We start from the raw sequence: 18,175 nt of genomic DNA on the forward strand, positions 1-18,175 counted from the left end.
AAGTCATGCCTAATCTCTTTCTCATCGCTGACAAGTCTCCAACATGTCATATACAGCATAGAGGCCTGTGGGAGCTGCAGTTGTCAATAATGCAGCCATGTTTAAATGGCATATATCCCTACACTAGGGAATGGATATGAATTCGTTCATCACTCTGCCTCCAACATCATGGAGGAAATAAGAGGCTGACCCCTCCACCACTGCCGTCCACAGTAAGAACGTCCACTATAAAATTCAAGGCTTACAGAGTGGAATGGAGGTGGTGTGTGTATGGGCAAAGGAGACATCATGTTCATATTATAGAAAGATTCTCCCCTGGCTTCTATTAAATGACCTTCATTTCTCTGCAAGTACACTTAATCAGTAACTCAGTTTTCAAAGATTCAGAATGAATGCTTCAGACATTCTTCTGTTGCATAAAATGATGACAAGATTAAAAGTAGTAATGGTATGCTATTATATATAAACATTTTGGAAAAAACAATCTAGGCTGCTGGATTCTAGAAAGAGAAAAGGCCGTGTGGACTGAGCTATTTTTACAAGAATACCATATGACCTATATAAAACAAGTTTGGGTTTTATAATACCTCTTGTTGCTAAACAGAAAAGACCAAAACAATTATATGTAATTCCATTTTGCTTCTGAAAAAATTATAAAGGAGTATAAAGTATGATAAAAGTTGTCTGTTGGAAAAATAAGCTAGTTATAGAAGGTGACTATTACAAGGCTGCCACAGTGGCTCTCTGCACTGGGACCTCACCCATGAGAATTGCTGTGGACATTGCAGACTGGAAGCTGTTTAGTGTTGTTATATGCCAAAGGAGAGGCACCAGCATCACGCTCATCTTGTGCAGTGCAGGTGGAACAGGTACCAGCTACCTAGAACATGTGGTCTGACGGGAGATGAAAAGCTCTCCCTACTGGCTGAAATTCTGCTGTGAAAGAATCATTATATTGGTGGCTCAAAGTTTGTTTTGCCTTCCAACGCCCCTATCAAGTGTAGCTATCTTTGGTAAGTGTAATATCTTAAAAATATGCTTCTCAAGTTGAGTGTGTCATTAGGTACTCAAAGCGACTGGACAAATACAGTGCATCTTCTTGGAGGGCCAGAGTTACTTGACAACTTGAGAAAAACATTTTTATATTAAAATACTCATAAATATAGAACAGAATACACCACTTACATGAAGATCAGTTGGAGACTTCAAAGAAATGTTCTAGTTACTGCAGCCCCTTCAAGTGAAGCCCCAAGCCCCCAGGAGTATGATTTCATGTGTTACATACTTCTGTTTGGGTTTGCTTTGTAGCACTCTCTTCTGTTCCGTTAATTTCTCTCTCATTGGGCCAAGGCTATACTGTTTTAATTGCATCTCAGAAATGCTTTAATATCTTCCTTTTCAAAATTTTCTTATTCTTGACTTTTTATTCATTCAAATAATCTTTAAAGTCATTTTGTCAAGTATCTCAAACAATCCCATTGGGATTTTTAGTGCTCTTATATTAAACATAAATTAATTCAGGCAAAATTGACATCTTTCTATGAGTCAGTCTTCCCATGAACATGGTATATCCTTAAAATTTGTTTTGGATTTCTAAGTTTCATGAGTTTTCTTCCTAAAGATCAGACACATTTCTTAATAAGGTTATGTCCAGGTGTGTTGTGGTTTTTTTGTTACAGCTGTTGCTAGTGACTTTCCTCATGTTTTCATTGTGATCCACTGAGATGCTTTCTTACGTATGAAATGGAAGGACATGCCCATCATAGCAAGTCTACTTCCTCTAAAAAATGAAAATTAAAACAAAGCAAAGCAGATGGAGTTGGCTTGTAAATACCTGTAAGTTGAGAGTATAATGGTACGTTGCTTATAAAGTTGTTGTGAGGGTAAAATAATTAAATACTTTTAATTAATTGGAGCCCTGGTGGTGTAGTGGTTAAGAGCTCGGCTGCTAACCAAAGGATCGGCAGTTCAAATCCACCAGCTGCTCCTTGGAAGCCCCATGGGGCAGTTCTACTCTGTTCTGTAGGGTTGCTATGAATTGGAACTGACTTGACAGCAATGGGTTTTAATTAATTAACTAAGCCTTTAGAACAATGCCTGGCACACAGTAAATGCTCATTAAATGTTAACTATTATTTTTGTCATCATTATTTTTAGCAGTAACAGTGTGTTTACCAGTAATAATATTATCATCATCTTTATTACCTTTGCAAGGCACCTGCCAGAGACAGGACTGGACACCATCACCCATCAGCCCGGGAATAGTCTCTGCCCAGGTGGCTCTGCCAACCTCAGAGCAGGACACAACAGGGATGGTACACACCTGCTTCACCAGGAAAGCCAGATGTCCACATCTCTCCAGTAACTTCCCAGTACCCGAGGTACCTCCTCCTCATGCCCAACTGCTCTGACAGTAACCATCAGAAGCACGTGGGCCCTGCTTCCCAGAGCAGAGATGAGGAGGAGTCGACTTGGGAAGCTCAATTTTAAACGGAGTGGTAGTGTCCAGCATCACTGGTGCCATCTCTCACAGTGTGGATCTCACTCTTATAAAATCATAAACTCTTATAGCTAGAGGGTGACAGGCCTTAGAGACCCTTGAGATCTGGGTCTGGGGCCAGGGTTACTCACCCTGACAGCCCACAGGCCATGTGCAATACTGTGCACATAATTCACTTTAATGAGCCCTTGTGACATGCCTGGTACCATTCTGCACTAATCCTTCCAGCAGCATTATGACATTTAGTGTACCTGGGCCCTGGGACATACCTGGGCAACCAGTAAGTTTTCTTCATATCCAGTATCTCATGTGATTCTCATAACAACCCTGTGACAGAGGCAGGTTTAGGATTCCAGACTAGGACGGGCCATACCCAACCCCATCCCTGGGGGTGGAGGCCAGCACCTCTGACTCTAACTCAGGTTTAAATGTGTTACCAGGGGGACAGCACACTGCTTCAGAAGAGTAAGCGAGGAAGACCTGAGAAATTGTACTGAGTTTTATTTTCTTGGATCCTACGCCTCCCTCCCCAGCAGGTTCTCTGTCTAATGAGTCTCAGAGCTTATAAGTGTTTCTGGGCCACATAGTCACCCCATCTATTTGGAGCTGAATAATCTATGTATTTTTCTAGTGGACTCTAATGCCAGCTTCTAAACTTCATAGAATAAAAGTGCAATCAGCTTTAATGACCAGTTTCTGCGTGTTGTCCCCTCCTGCAGCTGTATGAGTCAGTTTGGGATGCTAGAGGGAATGTAAATTGGAGCTGTTAATTGCACTTCCTGGATTGCATTGACCAGGCCCTCTCACCTGCGGCTCAGAAGCAGTGCCCAGGCTGGCACCCTGATGTGTGCTGACACCTTTTCTAGCTCGAATAGATGCAACCGAACCGTTACACAAATGTTTATTGCCTCAACTCTGGAGCCCTCATGGAGATAACTTTTTAATATTTCCTCCCTGTGTGAATTGAATGTTTTCCTTAAGTCTTCTGTAATTGCTGTGAGTCAGTCCCTTATATCCCTGGATTATGACCTAAACCCTCTGCTGGACCAAATTTAAGTCATTTTATTTTTCTTAGCAGTCGATGGACATTCTTGTTGCAGTAAATGGTCCCCTCACTATTTTTATTGACTTGCCTTTACCTTTTCCATATTTCTGTTAGAAGCTCACCACCAAAGCACTCCATAATCACATGTAGATCTGGACTACAAAATTGGTGGGCATCGTGCTTTATAACCATGGGGTAAAAGACACTGGTATCTGTGGTATCAAGTACTTACTGAGCACCTTCTGTGTGCCCACACTGTCCTAAACAATGCTGTGAAGGAAGCAGAGTCAAGCTGGACATGATCAACTCCTGTCTCCTAGACCCCATCAATAACTGATATTCACGGAGGGGAACTGAGGTGGGCACACAAATGTTTGTGTACAGGGACCGAATGTGAGTGTCAGTGGTTGACACGGGTGAGTATGGTGAGTGTTCCAGGCAGAGGAGGGAGCCTGTTTTGCAGAGGTATCCAGGGAGGCTTCAAGCACGGGCCCAGAGTATTGGTGGGCTCTTGCTTGGTGGGCACGAAGTGAGCCATTATGGTAGGGTAGCCTGCGCAGACACAGGCTTCGGAAGACCCAAGACTGGAAGGATATTCATCTTTATACCCTTCTTAATACCATTAATATTATTAAGATCTTATTTCATTCACCATCACCCCACCCCGCTGAAGACTATAAGCCTGTTATATCTGGTTGGACTTTTTTTTTTTTAATCTAATCCATACTTCTGTCAAAGTGGACAGTAAATTTGAAGGTTTTTTGTTTGTTTTGATTTAAAGTTTCTTCAAACTTGAGCTCTTTGAATTGCCCCTAGTTCTTCATTATATGACTTTTCTTTGGAGTCTTTTACATATAGTGCTGGGACTTGGTCACCCGACCCCGCAGCACAGCTACATCTCCTCTACAGAGCACCTGTCCACCAAAGAGCCCATCCTTTAGGGTGGTGGGTTTTGAATACAGTGCCCTGGCAACAGGACTTCTGTGGGGAAAACAGCAGAAGAACCATGTGTTCTGGCTCTAGCCCGCCACAGAAAGTGGTGAGTGCGTTTAGCACACACAGTATCCACACAGTGAGTTATGTCCATGGCAGCAGGCGTGTTTGTTCTGTTGCATTGTGAAGGTGCTGCTGACACCTCAAACAGTCCCATCAAGGGCAGCGTCATCTGGACAAACAGATGAACCTTTTTGGAAAACAGTTTTGCCAGAGCCATCAAGAACCATGAAAATATTCATACTTGCCGACCCAGTAATTCCACTTCTAGAGACTTTTTATAAGAAAGTAATTACAGATGTGATAAAAGTTTTATATATGAGAATGGTAATCCCAGTATGAATGGATACAATCTTAATGTTTAGCGTATGGGAATGATTAAATTATGATACATCTTCACATTGAAATATTACAGTTATAAAAAATATCCTTCAAAGAACAGTCAATGGCATAATGATCATAATATAAAATTAAGTAGAAAAAGCAAGTTGATGTGATTCCAAAGTTAAATATTATATATTTGTATATGCACATATATATTTATATATGCACACATATATTTTAAATCTATGCATTAAAAGACTAGACAGAATGATACCAAAATATTAATAGCTACATACCCTAAAGCAATTAAATATTTAGAGAGGAAAAAAACAGGATCTTCATGAAGCCCCTGTGTTTTTTTTTAAACCTTAGAAGCTTAGGAGCTATCTGTTAATGGCACCTTCTCCCCAGGTGATATGGACATTGTTTCCACTTGTAATAGGGCACAGCTCTCCCCCTTCTCTGCATTCACCTTTATTTCCATTATTCATATGGTCTAAAATTAAAATTCGTAGTGTGCATTCTTATCAGTTAGGATTTTGTTTGGCTGTGTATAATAAGAAACTCAAATAACAGTTTTAAAAAGGGGAGGTTTATTTTTTCTCTCACATAAAGGAAAGGCGGAGGTAAGCTGTCCAGGGCTGTGTGGTGGCTTATTCCATCAAGAACTCAGGCAGGTTCTTCTGCACCACCCTCTCCCTCCTTAGTATGTGGCTCTCATCATCAAAATTACCTCACGGTGCTAGGTGGCTGCTGGTGTTCCAGCCATCAGGTTTGTGTTCTAGGCAGAATGAAGGCAAAGTGGGGGGAGGCAGTAGAGTACCCCCAACTGAAACAACCCCTTTAAACATCTTTCCTAGAAGCCCTACCCCATGGTGTCTGCTGATACCCTATTGTATTGACCTCCTCTAGCTACAAGGGAGGCTGGACAGTGTCGTCTTTTAACTGCATGTATCACCAAGGGAAGGTGGATATTGGATAGGCATAGCTATCTCTGCTACAGTTGTGTAATGTGGTTAGCTCAAATTTTAATGAGTATGCTTTTGAATCCCTTCATACTTTCTGTGATAACTACCGCTGTGTTACTGTGAAGTGTGGTTAATGTTACAAAGAAATCAGCATGGTTAGGGGACTGGTAGAGGAGCAGCATTTTGGAAAAAGCACCAGAGATCAGAAGATGATGGGTCAGGTCCCTGCTCCTCCACGGATTGGCTTCTCTGAGTGTCCGTCCCTCTCCAAAAAATGAAGGCAGCGATTCTTAACAGTATCTCCATGAGTCGATCTGGTCTTAACTATAGTTCTGATTCCCCTTCTATACATCACCCAAGTAGTCTCTGACATGCTCCCTCTATACTTTCTGCCACCTGCTTAGTTCAAGCCAGAATCATCTCTTACTGACACTCCAGGTAGGCCCTTCACCAGGCTCCCTGGCTGCAGTCTCTCCACCCTTCTGTTCTCCTTCACAGCACAATAAAGGGATGTTTTGTAAGCACAGGTATGATCTCTCAGTCCTCTATTTTCAACATTTTAATGGCTCTGCATGTCTCTCAGAATGAGTGTGGCGTCTACAGTCTGGCCCTAACCTACTTCTCCTTTATAACGCACGTCCCGTGTCGTGTCCCCCCCCCGCCCACGGCAATCCATACTCAATAGCCCCAGGCTCTTTGACAGTCTCCATAGGTCCACACCCATCCCTTTGGGCTCCCACCAACTACCATTCCCTCCACCTGGGTGTGCTCACCCGCCTCTGGCTCCAGCTTGTCTGCCTCTGACTCCTGAGGCCTTGCTGAAAAGCCATCTCCTTCAAGAGTCTCCCTCACTCCCCACTCTGGTCAGCCTCCCCTTCCTATTCCTGTAGACTGTGCACCGCCCTGTTTGCTAGACATATCCTATCTCTGCCTTGCTGGACTCTGAGCCTCCCCAGGGCAGGGGCCATGTCTTTCTCTGAGTCTCACCACAGCACAGGGCCTGGTGCAGGAGGTGCTCCTTGTCTTGTCTGCTGAGTGTCTGAGGGCTATACCCCTAGGCCAGGGCTCAGCTGGGGCTTGCTGGGCCCTTGATTCCACAGACACCTGTTCGTCACCTGCTCTAGGTGACTGGCCTTTCACCTGTAAGAAGATGCCTGCGTTTGCTCTCCAGTTTCTTCCTCAGTCATCTGCTACTGTTGGGCACCACTGTCTGCTGGACTTTGCTGGGTCCCAGGGACATGTATGGTACTCCGTCTGCCTCTGAGGGGCTCCCAGAGCAGAGGGAGCCATGGGGAAGGGACAGACCTGACCTTGTGCACTCACCCCTGACAGGGCCATACCCATGGCCAGCAGGCTCAGAGGGGTGGGGCAGGCTAGTGACTTCCTGCCTAGCTGCTGTCTGGAGGTAGTCAGTGGCTAGAAGGAAGGTGGCAGGAAGCCAGTGAGCACTCCAGCTGCTGCAAGACATTTGTCCTCCCCTCCACCTCTGCAGAGTCAAATACATGCTGTTCCCTCCACCTGAATATTCCCCCACGCTCATCCTCACTGCCTAATTAAATCTTTGTTCTTCTTTTAGGCCTCTAGCCTTCCTTGATCCCTCCTCCCAACCTAATCAGTAACCAGTTGCCATGAAGTCAATCCTACTCATGGTGACCCCATGTGTGTCAGAGGAAAACTGTGCTCCATAGGGTTTTCAGTGGCTGATTTTTCAGAAGTAGATCACCAGGCCTTTCTTCCAAGGCACCTCTGGGTGGATTTGAACCTCCAACCTTTTGGTTAGCAGCCAAGCCATTTGCACCCCTCAGGGACTCCTTGGGCTTTAATAGAGACACTTAGGAAGGAGAGGGCTGACAAGCTGGGAGGCGGTCCCCCTTCTCCCCACAGGTGGGACAGGCAGCTGAGCATTGTTTCTTTACCCCTAACAACCCCAACACATATGATGCACGTTCCTGCTTTATGGAAGCACCTTCCTCAAGAAAGGACTCAGTTCTAGAGAAAGGAAGTCACTTTAGGTGAGGCGTTGCTGCGCCCACACCTGGATGGCTCTGCGCCAGCTGGAAGCCAGAGGACAGATGAGGGCCTCAGGGCTCACTGGACAGCCTAGGAGCAAGGCTGGGCCAGGCACTAGGAGGATGTGTGTGCATACCTCAGGCTTCTCACTGTAGGGGGAGGTGAGGGTTTGATGAGGCAGGGAACAAGAAGAGGCAGTCTAGGGAATGAGCTTCACCCCAAAGCGCAGTTTTCAGAAGGGATTAGGCCTGTCATGCCAGGCCCTTGTGTTTCAAATGTTAGAAATGCCCTTTCTGACCTTGTACAGTGAAGAGAGGCCCACAGCTCTTGACCTGTGTCATGTCTTTGCCCCCAGGTCCTCATCAGCCAACTGTATTCCACAGACAAGCTTATCATTGAGAAGCAGGAGGAGCCTCGTACCTAGGGAGCCTGGACCAGCCCGCCGGCAACCGTGGACCACCTTCAGCATCCATTCTGCCCGTGGGGTGGGACCATGCACACCACGCGTGGCCTCACATACCAGCTGAAAGCAGCCTCTTGCCCTGCCCGCCCTGTAGGAGCAGATGACGGAGCAACCTTCCCATTGTTTTGCAGACTTGGTGAAAAGGATGGCTGTCTCTGCCTGGTTCACATGTTAAAAGGCAGAGCTAGAGCTCCCGCCAACTATTATGCTTGTGTTATTGTGCCTCCTCCCCAATTCGCCCCTTTTGTAGTTCATCGCCAGTTGTATAGAGCATTTCCAGACTACGTTCTTGGTCCTTGACAATAAACAAAATTGTCTCCCTAAGCCTTTTACCATTGGTGGTTCAGTGGTACAATTCTCACCTTCCATGTGGGAGACCCAGGTTCGATTCCTGGCCAATGCACCTCATGCACAGCCACTGTCAGGGGCAGATGACCCAGTAATGTGGTGAAACCCATGTGAAATTGTTCACTACAGATTAGTAAGTAAGCACAAGTAAGCCCGTGCTTACCTTGCTTACTGGGTCATCTGCCCATATCAGGGGTTATAAATTTGAAGAGGCTTTGATTCTGTAGGAAGGTGCTGTGGGGTTGGGAGAAAGACAGATGCCAGCCATACCTAGAACCAGAATCTTTGATATGGTGAAAAAATGTGAAATTGTTCACTACAGATGATCTGGTAAGCAAGGTAAGTACCATGTTTACCTTGCCTATGGGATAATCCGCCCCTGCCTACCACCTGTCTGTCAGTGAAGGCTTGCGTGTTGCTGTGATGCTAAACAGGTTTCAGTGGAGCTTCCAGACTAAGACAGACTAGGAAGAAAGGCCTGGTGATCTACTTTTGAAAGTCAGCCAGTGAAAACCCTGTGGTTGACAGCAGTCCAATCTACAGCTGATTGTGAACATGGTATAAGACTGGGCAGCATTTCGTTCCGTTTTGCACTGGATCTCCATGAGCCAGGGGCCAACTTGATGGCCCCTAACAACAACAACAAGCCTTTTCACCAGATAAACCCATCACCATTAATGCACTTTCAGTTCCTGCTGATGCAGGGCCTACAGAGGGTGATGAGGACAACCACAGATGGGGGCGGCGGGAGGCCATCCCTGCCTTGAGTCCTCCCTTTGTGAAGAGTAGGTCCAACTACCAGGCAAGATGTAGGGGAAGCAGGGAGTGAGGCAGGACTGAAGAAGTCGAGGATGTACCCTGGAGACCTGACTGCAGCAGTTTATCCCTGGGCCTGACATAATCACAGAGGTGGCAGGACCCACCTAGAGGGAATGCTTCACAACCTGCCACTCAGAGCATAGTCTGAGAATCAGCAGCATCAGCCCCACCGGGGAGCAGGTTGGAAAGTCACGATCCAGGCCCTGTGCACCAGAATCTGCATTCTAACACAGTCCCCAGGTGGCCCCTGTGCACATTAAAGTCCACTGCCCTCAACACTCATTCACCAAGTATGGCCAGTGGTCAAGATCACCTGGAAAGTTTGAAAGTTTTTCAAAAGATTTCTCAGTGCCTCCCTGCCCACCTCCCTGCAGTCAGTAAGTGAGGAAGGGCAAACAATAATTTATACATATTTTTAAAGTGCACCCAGTGTTCTTAATGTTTAGTCAGTTTGGGGAATCTCTGCTGTTTGAGTATGTTGCAGATAATAAAAGATATCATTTGTATGCCCTTATCCCTGGGAGCACATTAGTTCAAAGCATACAGAAAGAGCTTATTAAATAACTTGATTCTGGGAAGTTTATGAGGCACCCCGACTCCATCAGAGTGCTCTTGCTTCCCGTAGATACAGGACTAAGTGAATTCATCATTTACACGCTGGGATTGGAACAGACTTATATCAGTATTTACATTGTTGCCAACCTGCCAGTGGATTGATAATCCCTTGTCATTTTAATTGTCATAATCACATGAGTCAAGCTGGGGCAGTGCAGCCCACTCCTATTTTCATCTTTGTGTTAAAAGATTGTGTTGGTCCTAGTTCGTTTCGTAGTGCCTGGGGTCTTAAAAGCTTATAAGCGGCCATTCAAGGTACAATAGTTGGTCCCTATTTACCTGGAGCAACAGAGGAAGAAGGAAGAGTCAGGAATGGGAGGAGAATATGAAATGTGTGGCTAATTGCCTCCATGAACAACTGCCTCCTTTGCCATGAGACCAGAAGAACTGGATGGTACCCAACTACCATTGCTAAACACTTTGATCGAAGATTCCGTAGAAGAATCTTGATCAAAAAGGGGAAAATATAGAACAGAATTTCAAATTCTCATTGACTCTAGACTTTCTGGAGCCATAGAGGGTAGGTGAACTTCTGAAACTATTGCCCTAAGATAATCTTTAAACCTTAAACCAAAAATATCCCCTGAATCTTCTTAAAACCATACAATAGTCTAGCTTATCTAGTAAAAAATGTCTGCCTTGAGCATTACGCTCTTCTAAGAACTACCTGTATGGGATCAAATTGACAACAGCAACTCCAAAGATTAGATCGGAACCTCAGGGGGCAGTAATTTTATGTTAATGAGGGAGGAACAACTCAGAAAAAGGAGGGTGAGAATGGTGGCACAACTCAAAGAATGTAATCAATGTCACTAAATTGTAGATAACTGTACGTAATTGACTAAACTGTCGAATTGCTGTATGTTTTGCTGTGTATATTCTCAAAAACAACAACAAAATAAATACAAATTAGGAAAAAAAAAAGATTGTGTTGACCCACCTCATCTACAGAGTGTACGTTTTTGTTGTGACAGTGCATACAAAATAGATTAAATGTGTAGTCATTCTACTTGGCAGTACAGCTTTTGATTTCACAATCAAGTCCTGTGCACCTGCAAGGCAAGTACAGTTCTTAGTGGGCTCAGGATCTATTATAGCTCTAAACGGTCCACTCAGAGCCATGGCAGCTGCAATGTTAGGATGGCCACTCAGAATGAGAGGATCAGAGGTAAGGTAAGGTGTCACAGGGCAATCACACAAGTACACATCCAGCCCTGGTCTGTATGCTCCATCTTCTCCATTCCGCATCAGGAGAGTATGTGGTCTTTCAGCAACGAAGCACCAGCAAAGGTTTTATATTCAGTTAATTTGAGCAGCTGTTGGTTGGAGACCTGAGTCCGGGTTTGAACCTTTCCCCTAAAAGTATCAAATTGCTAGCAGGCTAACAGCTTCATGGGAGACTTGTCCCCAGATTTTAGTCACAGAGATGGCTCACCAGGTAAACTTACTTTCTCTGCAGGCCTTTAGCAACAGGTTGCTTTTATGATAATTAGACCACATGAATGTGCTTGAACATGTCCAGTCTTGATAATACAGAGCTAATTTTCGTTGTGCAGATAAAATTTATTACTATGCATTTGGAATCTGTGGAAAGATACGAGGATTCTCTGAGATTAAAAAAGCACACACACACACACAAACGGTAGGTCCTGACCCTCCCTCAAATTCCAGGTGCCGGTATGGCAGGCAGAGCTTCACATTGAGTGTTTCCCAAGTCAGAGAACCCAGGATTGAATAGAGCTTTGAATAAAATGACATTCTATTGGGGACAATCCCTTGTGTTTCTACAGAAAAGGATTCCATTTGCTGCTAGGCCTCAACTGAGGGGTTTTGGAGAGAGGGTGTTGATGGGGAGCTTCACTATCCATCACTGCCAGCCTCACAGAACTCTCTGGTATGTGTGACCATTCCGAACGTGTGATTCAGACGGGGATCTAGAGATCACTTTTTAGTGTCCACTGTTAGCAAATGAGAAATATGTCATAAGTTAACTTCTCCTGAGACAGAAACCATTGACTTAAGCACAGCTATTGCCTAGACCTAGAGAGAATATTTGGTTGATCTGTCTATAATGCTTTAGTTCCAGTTATTTTTCTCCGAATTGTAGAATTGAAAGAAGATTATCATGGAATTGAAGTAGATTGCAAGAAGATTATCATGGAATTGAAGTAGATTGCTTTATGTATACTTTGCCCTGCTACTAAATAGCAGTTTCTTTAACCCCTCATCCATAGCCTCGTTCAAAAATTTCAAGTCCCTCAATACAACCAACGGTCCAACCCAATATCCACAAAAATCTGGGAGAAAGAGGACAGGCTGGGGATGAAGTCTACAGAGATGACAAAATGTCAGAGCTCAGAGACATTAGAGCCCACATAGTCCAGCCCCCAAACCTGCAGGTGTGAAAACCAGGTCCTGAGCATCTCCAGATCATTTGCAGATCCAGGTGCCTTACACTACACCCCTTTCACTCATCTTTCAATTCATTAATTCATCTTTGACAAAGAGCCAGTTAGTGCCAGGTGCCAGGGAGAGACCAGTGAACAAGACAGCCCCTGACCTCACAGACCTTGCAATCTATCAGGAAAATTAAATAAGAAAACTACAGGTTGAATGAATGTTACAAAGGATAAGGCACAGGTACTATATGAGCTGATGGTAAGGGTCAGGGAAGGACTCCCCGAGGAAGGAGCTTTTACGTTTAAGGGATTTATCCCAGGAATTCAAGGTTGGTTTAATATCTTTGCACCAATTAATATAATACAATGTCAGTAGAAATCAACTGAAAACCACATGCTCATCTCTAAATAGATTCAGAAAAAATATTTGACAAAATCCAACATGTTTTCATGATAAAACCACTCAACAAGCTAGGAATAGAAGGGAACATCTTCAAATAGATAAAGAGCATCTACAAAAAAACCCATACATGGCATCATATTTCGCTTGAAAGGGACATCATATTTGGTAGAGTAGAGGTCCAATGAAAATGAGGGAAACCACAGTGAGATGGATTGACACATCTACACTGATATGGCCTCTTTAACATAACAAAGAAAACCCATCCCCAAATGAAATTATAACCACAGGAATAGGATTAGGATTTACAACATATTTAGGGGGGGACATAATTCAATCTGTAACACCGTTAAAAGGAACGATAAATGCTGACCCTTGAGAACATTATGCTAAATGAACTAAGCCAGTCACAAAAGACCATATATTGTATGATTCCATTTTTATGAAATGTCCAGAATTGGCTAATCTACAGAGACATCTCGACTGTTAACCATAAAGGTTGGCAATTCAAATCCACCAGTCGCTCCTTGAAAACCCCACGGGGCAGTTCTACTCTGTCCTATAGGGTCGCTATGAGTCAGAATCGACTCGACAGCATCAGGTTTGTTTTTTTTATGGAGACAGAAAGTAGATTAGTGGTTGCTTAGGACTGGGGATGATAAGGGAATGAGAGTGATAACTAAAGGGTATGCGGTTTCCTTTTGAGGTGATGAAAATGTTCTAAAATTGTGGTGATGGTTTCACATACCTGTGAATGTGCTAAAAAAATTGAATCATATACTTTAAATGAGTAAATTGTATAGTATGTGGATTATATCTCAATAAAGCTGTTTTAAAAAAAGATGAGAAGAATTTGGCTAGGTGAAGGGTAGGGACAGGAGCTCTCTAGGCAGAAGGAAAGCACATACAAAGCATTAAATCAGGAAAAAGTTCGGTGCAAGAAACTAAAGGAAGCTCAGGATGGCTGGCAGGCAAGGAAGCAAGAATGGGGAGAAAGGCAGGGACCACACTGTGGAAGTCCTGAGGAGCTTTATCCTAACATCAGTGAGAAACAATTGAAGTTTTTAAGCAAGATGAGATTTGTGTTTTTAAAAGGTCCCATTGTCTACTGTTCAACTACTAGCCAAAAGGTTAGCAGTTTGAACCCACCCAGAGGTGCCCTGGAAGAGAGGCCTGGCAATCTGTTTCTGAAAGGTCACAGCCTTGAAAACCCTATGGAGCAGTTCTACCCTGCACATGGGGTCACCATGAGTTGGAATTGACAGCAACTAACAACACCATTGTCTCCTGCAGAGGGGGTAGACTGGGAGGGATACAGGAATACCAGTTTTTTAGAGGGGTAGAGAGGAGATTGGGTTTTGTGATGGTGACAGTTGTAGTAGAAAATAGAGACATCACCACTAGAAGAACTTGCTCTGGCAACCTGCTGCTCCAAGGAGAATGGCACACATGTGGAGAAAAGCAGCCCTAGCTGAGCCTGGCCTGCATTAGCCACCTTCCCAGCTGACCTGCAGATGCACCAGGAAGTACAGCTGAGCTGCCCAGCCAACTCTAGCTTAGATCAGTCAACTCCAGCCAACACTTGAATATGTGATAAACAATAAATTGTTGTTCAAGTCACTGAGCTTTGAGGTGGTTTGTTATGAAACAATGCCAAACTAATACAGAGAACATCTAGTAAAATAATTTATAACTTTTTAAGGGCCACAGAGCAAACCAAATGGTAGGTAGACGAACTTGGCTAAAATTATGGGTCTCCTGTGTAGGGCCATTTCAACAAATATCTTAAGAGTACAAGTCATTACCTTTCAAAAATAAGCACTAGAAGAATAGGTATCGTACAGACAGAAGGGCTCACATCCCACTGGAACCCATTAGGATGTATGTTAGGAACAAAACAGGGCCAGAGAGAGAGAAGAAAAGAGAGTAGAGTCAACAGCACTTGTGATTGATTGGATTTGAGAGGTCTAGGGGCTGGAGGTGAAGGAGTCTAGGAAGAGTCCCAGGTTTCTGGCTTGGGTACCTGAGTGGATGGAGGGCCACTAGCTGAGACAAGAAGGGGCACTGTCTGAAGATATCTCCTCCTGCTGGGTTCAAACAACTTCAAATTGAAACAGACTAGAGGCTACAAATTTATCTTTCAGTTCCAAAAGTTGAAAATATTATTTCTGTTTACAAAAAAAAATCACTGGAATAAAACAATTTGATCCTTATAAAGAGCTTTTACCTGTGTCTTTCTGTAGAACAAATATATTGCTTCTGTATGTAACATCATTGATTGTAGGACAGGGGTAGTAAGGAAAAATTTCTATATTTTAAAAGGAGGCATGGGATAAAAAAAAGATTTGGTAGAGAGAAGAGCCAAGATGGCAGATGAGTCAGATGCACCATACCATACCTCTGCAGCGAAGACCCAAAAAACCAAGTGAAACACATGTAAATAACAATCCTGTAACCATGAACAACAAAAAAGAAGGATACAGAATTGAATTGAACATCGACTAGAAGGAAAAATTGAATGAATGAAACAAACGAGGAGTAACACGGAATGGAGGGGCTCTGTCAGCCATCCTGGCTCAAGGTAGCCATCTTAGGACAAAGCCAGTAGCAACCTCGGGTGAGGAACACAGGGAGGCAACTTCACGACATTCCCACAACAGACAGAGAATTTGTATAAACACACCTGGAGAGAAACAAGGTAAACGGATCATGATCCGGATCTAAGGAAGGAAAACAAAAAAAGGAGAGTGAGAATTACAAGGATCCTGCAGTCCACAGATCAGGGAGGGTGCCAGGATCAAAAGCCAGTCCCTGACCTCTGGGGTGAGTGGTGCACACAAGGAGGTGGATCTGCAGAGTATTGGTGGGAGGTCTCCCACCCAACTGGACCCTGGGTAGACCACGCCTCTCCTCATACTAGGTCAGGAGCACTAGGTCACACACCCAGCTGCTGCCCCACCCACCCGTAAACAGGTGGCAAGTGCTCCAGTGTGGCCAGACTAGCAACCGGACTAACATGCCCATCCTGCCTGCCCAAATACATCAAAATAAAACAAAAAATCAGGATACAGAAAACAAACATACAATTAATAAATAAATATAATAACACCTTAATGCCTTGAGACAACAAACAATATCAAATCACCTAAAGAAGCAGGATAAGAAGGCTCCAAAACTGACCAAAATAAAGAACCAGAAAACCTCCCTGAGGAAGAAATGGTAATGGAACTATCTGATAAGGAATTCAAAAAACTTATATATAGGGTCCTCCAAGAGCTCAAGAAAGAGATCAAGGGAAACACAGACAAAACCAAGGAAAACACAGACAAAATGCTAGAAGAATTCAGGAGAACAATACAAGAACAAAATGACAATTAGAAACCATCCAAAAACAGCAACTAGAAATCAAAATGATTAACAATAAAATTTCAAAAATAGACAACTTAATGGAAGGACATAGGAAAAGAATCGAGTCAATGGCAAGACAGAATGAGCAAAATAGAGGACAAATCCCTCAACATTTATTTGTTTGAAGAACAATCAGAAAAAAGAATGAAGAACCAACACTACTCAAACTATTCCAGAACATAGAAAAGGAAAGAATACTCCTGAATTCATTCTACGAAGCCAGCATAACCCTGATACCAAAGCCAAGCAAAGACACCACTAAAAAAGAAAATTACAAATCAATATCCCTCATGACTATAAATGCAAAAATTCTCAACACAATTCTAGCCAATAGAATTCAACACCATATCAAAAAAATAATGCATCACGACCAGGTGGGCTTCATACCAGGTATGCAAGGATGGTTCAACATTAGAAAATCAATCAGTGTAATCCACCACATAAATAAAACAAAGGTCAAGAATCATATGATCATATGAATAGATGCAAAAAAGGTATTTGATAAAGTCCAACACCCATTCTTGATTAAAAAAAAAAAACTCAATAAAATACGAACAGAAGGGAAATTCCTCAGCATAATTAAGGGATACATACAAAACTAACAGCTAAAATTATTCTCAGTGAAGAAAGATTGAGAGCATTCCCCATGACAACAGGAAGCAGACAAAGATGGGTTTTATCACCACTCTTATTCAATATTGTACTGGAAGTCCTTGCTAGAGCAATAAGGCAAGAAAAGGAAACAAAAGGCATCTAAACTGGCAAGGAAGAAGTAAAACTATCCCTGTTCACAGATGGCATGATCATATATATAGAAAATCCCAGAGACTCCACAAGAAAGCTACTGGAACTAATAGAAGGATTCAGCAAAGTGGCAGGGTCCAAGATCAACATACAAAAATCAGTTACAATAACAAAGAGAAATCTGTAAAGGAGATCAGGAAAACAATACAATTTATAATAACCCACAAAAAGATAAAATACATAGGAATAAATCTAACTAGGGATATAAAAGACTTATACAAAGAAAACTACAAAACATTACTGCAAGAAACCAAAAGAGACTTACATAAATGGAAAAACCTACCATGCTCATGGATAGGAAGACTTAACATTGTGAAAGGCAAGGTCATGGAAGCTCCATAGACACATTCAAACTCCGTGAGGGACCCAATTGCTAGGTTGAGGGCTGTGGGGACTAAGGTCTCAGGGAACATCTAGCTCAATTAGCATAACATAGTTTATAAAGAAAATGTTCTACATTCTACTTTAGTGAGTAGCATCTGGGGTCTCAAAAGCCTGTGAGTGGCCATCTAAGATACTCCACTGGTCTCACCCCTTCGGGAGCAAGGGAGAATGAAGAAAACTGAAGATACAAGGGAAAGATTAGTCCAAAGGACTAATGGACCACAACTACCACAGCCTCCACCAGACTGAGACCAATACAACTAGATGGCGCCTGGCTACCACCACTGGCTGCTCTGACAGGGATCACAATAGAGGGTCCCGGACACAGCTGGAGAAAAATGTAGAACAAAATTCTAACTCACAGAAGACCAGAATTACTGGTCTGACAGAGACTGGAGAAACCCTCAGAGTATGGCCCCTGGACACCCTTTTATCTCAGTAATGAAGTCACTCCCAAGATCCACCCTTCATCCAAAGATTAGACAGGCCCATAAAACAAAACGAGACTAAAGGAGCATACCAGCCCAGGGGCAAGGACTAAAAGGCAGGAGGGGACAGGAAAGCTGGTAATAGGGAACCCAAGGTCGAGAAGGGAGAGTGTTGACATGTTGTGGGGTTGTTAACCAATGTCATAAAACAATATGTGTACTAACTGTTTAATGAGAAACTAGTTTGTTCTGTAAACCTTCATCTAA

The 18,175-nt window shown here is 43.4% G+C and overlaps 1 protein-coding gene across 1 annotated transcript in view; it reads left to right on the plus strand.

Annotated features, from left to right (window-relative positions):
• The window catches only part of LYRM4 (LYR motif containing 4), a 149,412-nt gene extending 140,855 nt beyond the window's left edge, over positions 1-8,557 (plus strand). Inside the window, exon 3 of the mRNA XM_012558817.2 lies at positions 8,196-8,557. Coding sequence (XP_012414271.1) covers positions 8,196-8,264 — 69 coding nt within the window. The 3' untranslated portion in view covers positions 8,265-8,557. The remainder of the gene's footprint in view (positions 1-8,195) is intronic.
• Positions 8,558-18,175: the final 9,618 nt, after the last annotated feature.

This window comes from Trichechus manatus, unplaced genomic scaffold (genome assembly GCF_000243295.1).
Source record: "Trichechus manatus latirostris isolate Lorelei unplaced genomic scaffold, TriManLat1.0 scaffold00188, whole genome shotgun sequence".
Lineage (NCBI taxonomy): Eukaryota > Metazoa > Chordata > Mammalia > Sirenia > Trichechidae > Trichechus > Trichechus manatus.